The sequence below is a fragment of the Grampus griseus genome (genome assembly GCF_964374135.1).
Source record: "Grampus griseus genome assembly, chromosome: 11".
Classification (NCBI taxonomy): Eukaryota; Metazoa; Chordata; class Mammalia; order Artiodactyla; family Delphinidae; genus Grampus; species Grampus griseus.
The window spans coordinates 65,658,860-65,672,530 of NC_139005.1; the positions used below are offsets into that span (position 1 = coordinate 65,658,860).

The 13,671-nt window shown below is 35.3% G+C and overlaps 1 protein-coding gene across 13 annotated transcripts in view; it reads right to left on the bottom strand.

Annotated features, from left to right (window-relative positions):
* Positions 1-13,671, bottom strand: part of PPFIA2 (PTPRF interacting protein alpha 2) — a gene marked incomplete at both ends in the record, with an annotated part of 468,557 nt that overhangs the window by 193,687 nt on the left and 261,199 nt on the right. For all 13 annotated transcript variants that reach the window (XM_082667019.1, XM_082667016.1, XM_082667015.1 and 10 more), the window contains one exon: positions 272-373. In XM_082667019.1, coding sequence (XP_082523145.1) covers positions 272-373 — 102 coding nt within the window. The remainder of the gene's footprint in view (positions 1-271; positions 374-13,671) is intronic.

Below are 13,671 nucleotides of genomic sequence, written 5' to 3' on the forward strand. Positions count from 1 at the left end.
CGAATAAAGCAAAGACCAGAAGAAATACTAACTTTTTTTAAGGCAACATAATGATTTAGTAGCCGAGACTGTAATTTAGGTTTCCTGTCTTCCTGTTTTGACTTTTGTAGTACAGTAAATTCTTCTTTAATTTAAGTAACAGACCATGAGTTGGCGTCTGCTTAAAGTCTTGCTCAAGTTTTTAAAGGCTTATATTTCTATGAGTATACTAGAGATAAGGCACTGAGCTATACATGGAATTAATTCCAAGCAAAGGCAGTTTTATACTTACTCTTGTATTGTTTCTTTCAGCTTTAAGTTCAGAAATTTCTTCTTCCTTTTCTAGAAGTTGTTCTCTGCAGGCATTTAATTCTTTTGTCAGTGCAGCAAATTCCTGAAAGAGGAATAAAAACTTTTGAAGACATATTCCAGATTAAAAAAATGTATTCCAGCAGGAAGAAAAAAAAATCAAAATATAAACTTTTGAGTGTAGAGAATAGAAAACATGGCCTAGATGACTATACATTGCTGTTATTTATATGTACATTGCTGTTATTAAATTAACTTGGTTCCAACTTTAAAAAAATGCTAGTACACGGTATTTAACAAATACATATTATAATACGCTGCTCAGATGAGTGCATAAAATATATTTCAAAATGTATCAGATACATCATATTGAATTTAACATTAGTATGATAGCATATTGATAATATAGAATAATTTAAATTTGGCTAATTTTGTGAACAACTCCAAAGATCTCATACTCTCGTTCCAGATAGCAATGTTTAGACTGAGCATACTACATCATAAGAAAAAAACAACAACCACCACCAACAATCAAAAAAAAAATTCTTAAATAAACTATTTAGAGATTAAGAAGTTTACTTATTTAATAGGCGGAAGAAAGAGAATGCACTTGTATCTTACAAAATAATAAACGTATCTAAGACTTGATAACATTATCTAAGATTCTCTTATTAATTTATGCATTTAGACACAATAAAGTTTGCTTAAAAAGAAGGGTAAGACACTTAATTCAACTATTCAGTTACTCCAACTTACAAACAAATATTTTTAAATAATTTTGAAAAATAGTAAATAGTAATAGATCCATATTAACATTAAATTCTTTACAGTGATTCTCAGTAATAAAATTGATGCTTGTCAAATGCATGTAAATATTTGGGAAAATTTGGCACCAGGCTGGGAAAGCACTGTCAGAAGATCAAAAAGAAAAGCAAAATGAGGAGACAGGTTTGGTTAACCTAATCTCCACAAAGGCAAATTTAGCAAAAAGTAAATGAATATGATGATTATGCAAAGCTGGGAAAGGTTTAGGGTTTATATTTTTGTTTGCTTCAAACCACTTATTGTGCTAAGTTTCTCTGAGTGGCTTCAAACCAAGTGGGTACTTCAAAGACCTCAGAGTAGACTTAGTGTAGAATCAAGATGAAAGAGTTCATTGTTACATTTGGCTGGCATTACAGATAAATGTTTTCTCCTCTGATCGGTGCCTGCTTAAATGTTGATATTCTCTGAGTATATTATTTAAGTGGAGAATGGAAATAAGCAACAAGTAGAAAACAATAAACACTTCCATAAAAAATTTTTCTTCATATAAATGGCATAGTTTTGATGGAGAAAAGAAGAAAGTAACAAAGATTCTGCATTGTATATTATTAACATATATATTTAAAATTAATCCTATACTCATAAATATTATAAGGCAAAATATTAATAAATCTGTACATTTAACATCATACCATTTTTAAACAAAACATGTATCTGGTTTATCTTTCTAGAGATTTAGCTTGCTATCTACAGAAAGAAAAAAAAAGATCAGAAGGAAATATTTCAGAATATTAACATTACATATTTCCAGGTGGTAAAATTATCAGTGAATTTTGTTTTTAGCTTTCTGCTATGTATTTGTCATCAAAACTTTCTATAATAGAGAAACATGCTTTTATGCTTAGTGAAAAAAGAAAATGTAAATCTGTAAGTGCACTGAAACAATCATGTGTTCATAACCAACGACAGAAATTAGTCAAGATGTTATTGGTGACAGAGACTTTGCATTTTTAATTCACTATCATGGCACTGATTCTGAGCAAACTATTTAGTGACTCCATGTATTAAGATTAGTCTTACATTTATTAACTTTCTAGCAAATTTTAGGCACTATCTTCACATTCATTATTTCATCTTGCTCTCTAAATAAATAGTGAGGGAGTCTCATTCCCATTTTATGGCTGAGGAAACTGAATTATCAAGATATAAGTTGAAGTTCATGAAGCTCACAACCCATAGAGAGTGAATTATGCTGTGAACACAGTTCTCCAGACTGTGTGTCCAGTGCTTCTGCACTATACCATTTTGACCTGTTAATCAGGTTTTTTTTTTTTTTTTTTTTTTTTATACAGCAGGTTCTTATTAGTTATCAATTTCATACATATTAGTGTATATATGTCAATCCCAATCTCCCAAATCATCCCACCACCAAACCCCCTGCTCCCGCCAGCCACTTTCCCCTCTTGGTGTCCATACATTTGTTCTCAACATCTGTGTCTCTATTTCTGCCTTGCAAACTGGTTCATCTGTAATATTTTTCTAGATTCCACATATATGCATTAATATATGATATTTGTTTTTCTCTTTCTGACTTACTTCACTCTGTATGACAGTCTCTAGGTCCATGCATGTCTCTACAAATAACCCAACTTTGTTCCTTTTTATGGCTGAGTAATATTCCATTGTATATATGTACCACATCTTCTTTATCCATTCGTCTGTCGATGGGCATTTAGGTTGCTTCCATGTCCTGGCTATTGTAAACAGTCCTGCAATGAACATTGGGGGTGCCTGTGTCTTTTTGAACTATGGTTTTCTCTGGGTATATGCCCAGTAGTGGGATTGCTGAGTCATATGGTAATTCTATTTTTAGTTTTTTTTTTTTTTTATGGCTGTGTTGGGTCTTCGTTTCTGTGCGAGGGCTTTCTCTAGTTGTGGCAAGCGGGGGCCACCCTTCATCGCGGTGCGCGGGCTTCTCACTATCGCGGCCTCTCTTGTTGCGGAGCGCAGGCTCAGTAGTTGTGGCTCACGGGCTTAGTCGCTCCGCGGCATGTGGGATCTTCCCAGACCAGGGCTCGAACCCGTGTCCCCTGCATCGGCAGGCAGACTCTCAACCACAGCGCCACCAGGGAAGCCCCTATTTTTAGTTTTTTAAGGAACCTCCATACTGTTCTCCATAGTGGCTGTATCAATTTACATTCCCACCAACAGTGCAAGAGGGTTCCCTTTACTCCATACCCTCTCCAGCATTTACTCTTTGTAGATTTTCTGATGATGCCCATTCTAGCCAGTGAGAGGCGATACCTCATTGTAGTCTTGATTTGCATTTCTCTAATAATTAGTGATGCTGAGCAGCTTTTCATGTGCTTCTTGGCCATCGGTATGTATTCTTTGGAGAAATGTCTATTTAGGTCTTCTGCTCATTTTTGGATTGGGTTGTTTGTTAAATATTGAGATGCATGAGCTGTTTATATATTTTGGAGATTAATCCTTTCTCCGTTGATTCATTTGCAAATAGTTTCTCCCATTCTGAAGGTTGTCTTTTTGTCTTGTTTATGGTTTCCTTTGCTGTGCAAAAGCTTTTAAGTTTCATTAGGTCTCATTTGTTTATTTTTGTTTTTATTTCCATTACTCTCGGAGGTGGATCAAAAAAGATCTTGCTGTGATTTATGTCAAAGAGTGCTCTGCCTATATTTTCCGCTAAGAGTTTTATAGTGTCCGGTCTTAGATTTAGGTCTCTAATCCATTTTGAGTTTATTTACGTGTATGGTGTCAGGGATTGTTCTAATTTCATTCTTTTACATGTAGCTGTCCAGTTTTCCCAGCACCACTTATTGAAGAGACTGTCTTTTCTCCATTGTATATCCTTGCCTCCTTTCTCATAGATTAGTTGACCATAGGTGCGTGAGTTTATCTCTGGGCTTTCTATCCTGTTCCATTGATCTATATTTCTGTTTTTGTGCCAGTACTCTATTGTCTTGATTACTGTAACTTTGTAGTAGAGTCTGAAGTCAGGGAGTGTGATTCCTCCAGCTCCGTTTTTTTCCCTCAAGACTGCTTTGGATATTCAGGGGTCTTTTGTGTCTCCATACAAATTTTAAGCTTTCTTGTTCTAGTTCTGTAAAAAATGCCATTGGTAATTTGATAGGGATCGCATTGAATCTGTAGATTGTTTTGGGTAGTATAGTCATTTTCACAATATTGATTCTTCCAATCCAAGAACATGGCATATCTCTCCATCTGTTGGTATCACCTATAATTTCTTTCATCAGTGTCTTATAGCTTTCTGCATACAGGTCTTTTGTCTCCCTAGGTAGGTTTATTCCTAGGTATTTTATTCTTTTTCTTGCAATGGTAAATGGGAATGTTTCCTTAATTTTTCTTTCAAGTTTTTCATCATTAGTGTATAGGAATGCAAGAGATTTCTGTGCATTAATTTTGTATCCTGCAACTTTACCAAATTCATTGATTAGCTTTATTAGTTTCATGGTGGCATCTTTAGGATTCTCTATGTATACTCTTATGTCATCTGCAAACAGGGACAGTTTTACTTCTTCATTTCCAATTTGTATCCCTTTTATTTCTTTGTCTTCTCTGATTGCCATGGCTAGGACTTCCAAAGCTATGTTAAATAATAGTGGTGAGAGTGGATATCCTTGTGTTGCTCTTAATCTTAGAGGAAATGCTTAGTTTTTCACCATTGAGAATGATGTTTGCTGTGGGTTTGTCGTATATGGCCTTTATTATGTTGAGGTAGGTTCCCTCTATGCCCACTTTCTGGAGAGTTTTTTTAATCATAAATCGGTGTTGAATTTTGTCAAAAGGTTTTTCTGCATCTATTGAGATGATCATATGGTTTTTATCTTTCAATTTGTTAATATGGTGTATCACATTGATTGATTTGCATATATTGAAGAATCCTTGCATCCCTGGGATAAATCCCACTTGATCATGGTGTATGAGCCTTTTAATGTGCTGTTGGATTCTGTTTGCTAGGATTTTGTTGAGGATATTTGCATCTATATTCATCAGTGATAATGGTCTGTAATTTTCTTTTTTTGTAGTATCTTTGTCTGGGTTGGGTATCAGGGTGATGGTGGCATCATAGAATGAGTTTGGGAATGTTCCTACCTCTGCAACTTTTTGGAAGAGTTTGAGAAGGATGGGTGTTAGCTCTTTTCTAAGTGTTTGATAGAATTCACCTGTGAAGCCATCTGGTCCTGGACTTTTCTTTGTTGGAAGATTTTTAATCAGTTTCAATTTCATTACTTGTGATTGGGCTGTTCATAGTTTCTATTTCTTCGTGATTCAGTCTGGGAAGGTTATACCTTTCTAAGAATTTGTCCATTTCTTCCAGGTTGTCCATTTTATTGGCATAGAGTTGCTTGTAGTAGTGTCTTAGAATGCTTCGTATTTCTGCAGTGTCTGTTGTAACTTCTCCTTTTTCATTTCTAATTGTATTGAGTCCTTTCCCTGTTTTTCTTGATGAGTCTGGCTAATGGTTTATCAATTTTGTTTATCTTCTCTAGAACCAGCTTTGAGATTTATTGATCTTTGCTAATGTTTTCTTTGTTTGTATTTCATTTATTTCTGCTCCGATATTTATGATTTATTTTGTTCTACTAACTTTGGGTTTTGTTTGTTCTTCTTTCTCTAGTTCCTTTAGGTGTAACATTAGATTGTTTATTTGAGATTTTTCTTGTTTATTGAGGTAGGCATGTATAGCTACAAACTTCCCTCTTAGAACTGCTTTTGCTGCATCCCATAGGTTTTGAATCATCATGTTTTCATTGTAATTTGTCTGTGGTATTTTTTGATTTCCTCTTTGATTTCTTCAGTGATCTCTTGGTTATTTAGTAACGTATTGTTTAGCCTCCTTGTGTTTGTGTTTTTTACGGTTTTTCCCTGTAATTGATTTCTAATCTCATAGTGTTGTGGTCAGAAAAGATGCTTGATATGATTTCAATTTTCTTAAATTTATTCAGGCTTGATTTGTGACCCAAGGTGTGATCTATCCTGGAGAATGTTCCGTGTGCACTTGAGAAGAAAGTGTAATCTGCTGTTTTTGGATGGAATGTCCTATAAGTATCAATTAAATCTATCTGGTCTACTGTGTCATTTAAAGCTTGTGCTTCCTTATTAATGTTCCCTTTGGATGATCTGTCCATTGCTGTAAGTGAGGTGTTAAAGTCTCCTACTATTATTGTGTTACTGTCAATTTCCTCTTTTATAGCTGTTAGCAGTTGCCTTATGTATTGAGGGGCTGCTATGTTGGATGCATATATTTTCATAATTGCTATATCTTCTTCTTGGATTGCTCCCTTGATCATTATGTAGTGTCCTTCCTTGTCTCTTGTAACACTCTTTATTTTAAAGTCTATTTTATCTGATATGAGTGTTGCTACTCCAGCTTTCTCTTGATTTCCAATTTGCATGGAATATCTTTTTCCATCCCCTCACTTTCAGTCTGTATATGTCCCTAGGTGAAGTGCGTCTCTTGTAGACAGAATATAGATGGGTCTTGTTTTTGTATCCATTCAGCAAGCCTGTGTCTTTTGGTTGGAGCATTTAATCCATTCATGTTTAAGGTAATTATCGATATGTATGTCCCTATTACCATTTTCTTAATTGTTTTGGGTTTGTTTTGGTAGGTCCTTTTCTTCTCTTGTGTTTCCCACTTAGTAAAGTTCCTTTATCATTTGTTGTAGAGCTGGTTTGGTGGTGCTGAATTCTCTTCACTTTTGCTTGTCTGTAAAGCTTTTGATTTCTCTGTCGAATCTGAATCAGATCCTTGCCGGGTAGAGTAATCTTGGTTGTAGGTTCTTCCCTTTCATCACTTTAAATATATCATGTCACTCTCTTCTTGCTTGTAGAGTTTCTGCTGAGAAATCAGCTGTTAACCTTATGGGAGTTCCCTTGTATGTTATTTGTTGTTTTTCCCTTGTTGCTTTCAATAATTTGTCTTTGTCTTTAATTTTTGCCAATTTGATTACTATGTGTCTCAGCGTGTTTCTCCTTGGGTTTATCCTGCCTGGGACTCTCTGCACTTCCTGGACTTGGGTGGCTATTTCCTTTCCCATGTCAGGGAAGTTTTTGACTATAATCTCTTCAAATATTTTCTCAGGTACTTTCTCTCTCTCTTCTCCTTCTGGGACCCCTATTATGTCAATGTCGTTGCATTTAATGTTGTTCCAGAGGTCTTAGGCTGTCTTCATTTCTTTTCATTCTTTTTTCTTTGTTCTGTTCCATGGCAGTGAATTCCAGCATTCTGTTTTCCAGGTCACTTATCCTTTCTTCTGCCTCAGTTATTCTGCTATTGATTCCTTCTAGTGTATTTTTCATTTCATTTATTGTATTGTTTGTCTCTGTTTGTTTGTTCTTTAATATTTCTAGGTCTTTGTTAAACATTTCTTGCATCTTCTCGATCTTTGCCTCCATTCTTTTTCTGAGGCCCTGGATCATCTTCACTATCATTATTCTGAATTCTTTTTCTGGAAGGTTTCCTATCTCCACTTCATTTAGTTGTTTTTCTGGGGTTTTATCTTGTTCCTTAATCTGGTACATAGCCCTCTGCCTTTTCATCTTGTCTATGTTTCTGTGAATGTGGTTTTTGTTCCACAGGCTTTTGTTCCACAGGCTGCAGGATCGTAGTTCTTTCTTCTTGCCTCTGCTGTCTGCTCTCTGGTGGATGAGGCTATGTCCATCAGGTTTATATGGTTCAGATTTGGAGTGCATTTAGCAATCCTTTTTCTTTTAACTGGAGAATTATATAATCATTACTTATAATTACCATTTAGGATTCTTCTTCATTAGTCCAAAGGGAATGTGGAGAACTAGGAAATGGGGTACTCCTTCCATTCAGAGCAACAAGTGTTAGACAAGAACATCCTGCATATCTAGGACTGCAACAGGTGCAGATGCCTCGTTTGGAGTTAATCGTCAAATGTTTTTACAGTTTTTCACTGACATCTCTCTCTCCGGTACCTACTCCTCCATCCATGCTATCACATGAACTGAGCATTTTTTAAATCAACTTTTCCTAGATACTAGTAACAGTAAAGGTAGTTATCATTGACTGAGCCCTTACAATATGCCAGGCACTCTGCCAAGCAATTTATATTAATTATCTCATTAATCGTAATGAAACTCTGTAACACAATACTAAAATCTCACTAAACAAAACTAAACACTCTTACAATACAATTCTGCAATCTCACTCCATGGTATTTCATTCCAAAGTAATGCCACTCCAAAGAAAGCTGAGAACTACATCTGCACAAAAAACCTGCACGTGACATTTATAGCAGTTTCACTCATAACTGCTAAAACTTGGAAGCAATTGAGATGCCCTCCAGTAGGTGAAGGGATAAATAAACTGTAGCACATGCAGACAATGGAATATTATCTAGCGCTAAAAAGAAACAAACTATCAAGCCAGGAAAAAACATGGAGAGACCTTAAATGCATATTAGTAAGTGAAAGAAGCCAATCTGAAACAGGCTACTACTGTATGATTTTAACCATATGGCATTCTTGAAAAAAAAAATTATGGGGACAAAAAAAAATTATGGGGACAGTAAAAAGATGAATGGTTGCCACAGGTGTTGGGGGTGTGGAGGGATGAATAGAGCACAGAAGATTTTCAGGGCTGTGAAAATGCTCTGTATGATATTTGATGAAGATACATGTAATTAAACATTTGTCCAAACGTATAAACATACAACACCCAAAGTGAACCATAATGTAAACTATGGACTTTGGGTGATAATGATGTGTCAATATAGTTTCATCAATTGTAGCTGATGTACCACCCTGAAGGGGGATGTAGATAATGGTGGAGACTATTTATCCGTAGGGGCAGAGGGTACATGGGAAATCTCTGCACCTTCCCTTCAATTTTGCTATGAACCTAAAACTGTTCTATGAATATAAAATATTTTTAAAAAAATCACTGAAGCCTAGAGAAGTAAATAAAATTTCAAAAGTCAGACACTTTGTCAATGGTATAGCTGGGTTTTGAATCCAGACATCTGTTTCATAGTGGATGACTGAAATAGATTGTTGGGTTTTTTCCTCTCCTGATTACAGTCTTTCCCCTTCTAATTTGTCCTTCCTCAGTCTTTAAAAAATTATATTTTCCTCAAGCTCACAAAACTTTTCAGAGCTTCCTACTTTTAAGCACATCAAATTTAAACAGGTTTTAACTTTTAAAATCCAAACCATCTAAAACATGGTCCTTTCACAATGAATTAGCTTTATTTCTCATTGAAAAATAGCAACTACCATTGTGAGCAGGAGCCACTTTGCTCTGCCCTGAACTTAGTATTTTATATGAATTACTTCATCTCTTTCCTATTTTTCAGATGAGAATACTGAAGCTTAGCATGGATGAATAACTTGCTCATGGTCACACAGCTAAAAATAATCCTCCTTGATTCCAAAACTCTTTAATTTCTGCAACACTGCTTTCTTCTCACTGAAAATGGAAAATCATCAAATTTTTCAACAGTAACAATTAATACAAACATATCATCTCTCTAACTATCCATCCATACATACAACATTTATTGTGCATCTATACATACCAGACCCTATGTTAAGTGCTGTAGATATGGAGATAACTTAGGCATGGTTGTTGCACTTGACCTCATAGATCTTTCAGAATTCACACTTGAGGCATATCAGGAATTTTCATCACTAATAAGCACTCAAAACCCAGCACCAAAGTGCCACACAGGAAGAAATATTAGTTTATGTGCTTAGAGGCACTGTTGACTTACAGGTAACTCTTCCTCTCTAATACTTTCTTCTTAGTATGTCTATTGCATCTGACACAGATTACTTCTTCCTGTTTCTATCTCCACTTTTCCATTTTCTCATCTTTCTTATTTTCTATTTCCTTCACATACTATTTCCTTTACCAGGAATACTCTTCCCTATCCTATCTGCCTGACTTATTTTTAAAGCACTGCCTTGTTAATGATCTATAATACCTTGTTCAAGGTCTATCAATGCACTTACTGCATTTTTTCATAATAATTGAATTATGTACTCATCTCCAAATAAACAGCATGATCCTTTAAGACAATTTTGTTACCTTTGTTTATTTATTTATTTATTTTTGCATTACGCGGGGCTCTTCACTGCTGTGGCCTCTCCCGTTGCTGAGCACAGGCTCCGGATGCGAAGGCACAGCGTCCATGGCTCACAGGCCCAGCCGCTCTGCGGCATGTGGGATCTTCCCAGACCTGGGCACGAACCCGTGTCCCCTGCATCGGCAGGCAGACTCTCAACCACTGCGCCACCAGGGAAGCCCCCTTGTTTATTTTTATAGCCTCAGGACTTAGCAGAGTTTCTGACAAATCGAGGATATTCAATAAATCTTTGTTGTAACAATATGTTAATGGTTCACTTTCCCTAAACTTTAACTTTAATACCAAAAACATTTTTAAAAGGTATAATTAATTAGAATTATTTATTTTTCTGAGTGAGATTGTTAGAATTTGCTCAATATATAACATGCCCGATGTTCTTTTTGCTTTGTAGCTGTTGTTTTTGCCTATATCTGAAATTATACCATATTATATTTGCCTATATCTGAAATTATATCGTACTATATTCTACACAGAAGTGGCATTATTGTCTGCTATATTTTATTGCACATATATGAAGTAATACTATTGTTCCTAAATAATTCACACATTCAGATTTATCATTTGTTCATGGGACATTATTTTTGTCCCACGAACAAAGTTCATTCTCAAAGTAAAAATGCATGTTTAACTCATATGTTACTTTTCTAATCTAGAGTTTCTCAAACTATATTCCATAGAACAGTATTTCCACAAGCTCCCCAGAAACAAAGCATGGCCAAATGGATTTGGGAAATGATGCAAAGTTCGTAATTTGCTCTTGAAAATATACTATAGACATCAGAATATAAGAGATTCTGACGAAAGCCGGTTTTGTGGCCAAGAATTGGAAACAACCCAGGTTTCCATCTATAGGAAAATGGATGAATCAAATATAGTAAAAACACATGATGGAATATTGTGTAAAAGGCAAAATAAGTTGGCTAGATCTTTATATAACAACATGGAAAGAATTCAAAAATATGATTTTGCATTAAAAAAGGTGAGAAACAGAACATCATGTGTAACACAGAGTATTGTCAGAAGCTGAAGGCAGTGAAGGATAAATATTAGAGGAAAATTTCATTCATGCCTCACCATGTCTGAATTCAAAGGAGTCTATAAGAAGAACTGAGTTTGCTTTGAATCACTGAGACAGAATTAGTAGATCAGTTACCAATCATAAACCATATTCAACAATTTTCAGACCATTTTGTTCCACAAACACAGCCTGCCAAAATTCTTACTTTCCCAATAACCAAAATGACTTTCCGCACTCTGTATTTTTTTTCTTGGAATTTTAAAGAGTGGTCAGGACACACAGTGCCTAGAAATAGCCTCAGACAGAAGAGAGTGCCCTTTTCTTTCTTAGCATGTGTTCATGAACACCACACACACAAACCTTCACATGAGCACTCCCTATGTGCTAGGGAGATGACAGTGAAGGAAGCAAGTTAAAGTCCCTACTCTCAAAATGTTTATACACTTTCAGGCATTTACCACTCAATGTACTTTACTCAGAGTGAAACATTTCTAGCTACATTAATCCCCCTCAGTACTAATTCAACTCATGATATAGAGCAGCAGTTCCTTTAAAAAGAGAGCAAATTAAAATAAATTTCTTCCTGTTAGTAGTTTTTAAAAAATTGAAGGTATCATTTCTTTTTTTCTTGCCTTCTTGTTTTCCTTCTTTTTAAAAAAAATTTTATCAGATTATATTGATTTACAATGTTGTGTTAGTTTCAGTAGTACAGCAAAGGAAAGCATCATTTCTTAAAAACTAACACGAGTCGTCTAATTTCTGTGTCCTCCTAATTCTAAGTTACAAGTCTTATAAATTGCATAAAATTCAAAGTTTCTTTATGGTCAATTTTTAACTCTAAGTTCTTAGTGTTACCTCTTTTCTCTCCTACCCACCGCATCCTCTTCTTAAGCTATCGTTTCTTGAGCACTTATTATAGGTTAGGGATATTGTTAGGAATTTTACATGTTATATCATTTATTCATCATGACAGCCTTATTCTCCCCAGATAAGAAAACTTGAATGAAAGAGATTAAGTAACTCTAGCAAGGCCCAGGCTAGTATACAACAATGTCAGTGCTGGCAAGTGAGCTAAGGGTGAACTTGAATAATTCAAGTGCCTGAGCTGCTAGTATTTCAGTTAACAGCCCTTAAGTTAGTGGGTTGTTCTCAATCAGTTTAGTGGAAAGAAACTTCTCTTGTTTTGGGCCCTCCATGTGTATTCTCAAAGTGGAAGATATACTGGCAAAGTACAGATTGATTCAGTTCTTGTGCCTACTTACACTCTATAGAGACATCCTGGTCAGGCAAACATTGTATAGATTCAGAGATTCCTCAGGCAATGCTTCCTTTTTCCACCCTGTAAATCACCACAACCTACCAGGCTGCCCATCTTCACACAGATATGGAAAATTCTATTCTTATACACGTTCATCTTTAAGTGCATTTTCTGGTATCTAATATTAAACATGGAAGGACGGAAAGAGACTAACTTCCTGGCCTCACTTCAGGATGGTGTGCTTACTTGAGGAGGTTTATTTGAAGAAAAAGGATATATTTTCTCATTAACCATAAGCTTGAAAGGCCTTGACTTAATAGATGAGTCCTCACCTCATAAAAGCAAGTCAGCAGAAGCTGCATGACAGAAGGGGAATTCAACCTTTTAATTTCAAGACATTGACACCAGGCAGTAGTCTCCAGAGTAATCTATGACAATCCATTCATCATAATTACAATTTTAACACTCTTTATCTTTCAATTAAACTTGCGTTCTGTGGGCCACTTAATTAATGAACTGACAATGGCCTTATTTCTGCAACCATATATCTGAGTAAGCACTGGCTGAAAAACCATGAGTGTAAATCAGTCAGAAAGAGAAGAGAAAAAATAAAGGATGAGCTGGAATTCAGCTTTCCTAAGCACCACCAACACACTCACCAACCACAAAAAAGCATCTTTTAAGTTTATTCTCCAACCATCTAACATTTGTGCAATTCAAAAATAGCTCTGAGGAAAGCATATGGCAGGAAAGCATGCTGACTTGACCATCTAGCATTTAAATTAGACAAATTAATTACTTCAACATGTTTTTATAATGACTTCCTTAGGCTGTGTCCCCAGTCTACTATATTTTGGTGTCTCATCTTTTGAAAATTGAAAATTCTTCTAGCAATTCTATTTGTATTACTTGGTGGAAAGATTTGGATTTTAAATTTATTTATTTGGATATAAATAGTCATAAATTTACATGTATAAAGATACTCATCTCCTTCTCCACACCATAGAACATACTTTCTAGAATTAATAACAGAAGTATTACATTGGAGACATGAAAACAAAGCAGCTAAAAGACTTAATATATTCCCTAACTTTTGTATGTATACATATCTCAGAATATTTGTTGTTATAAATTCACAAGAGTCTCTATAAATTTAGTTTGGAAATCATTTAGGTTGGAAGCAAAAA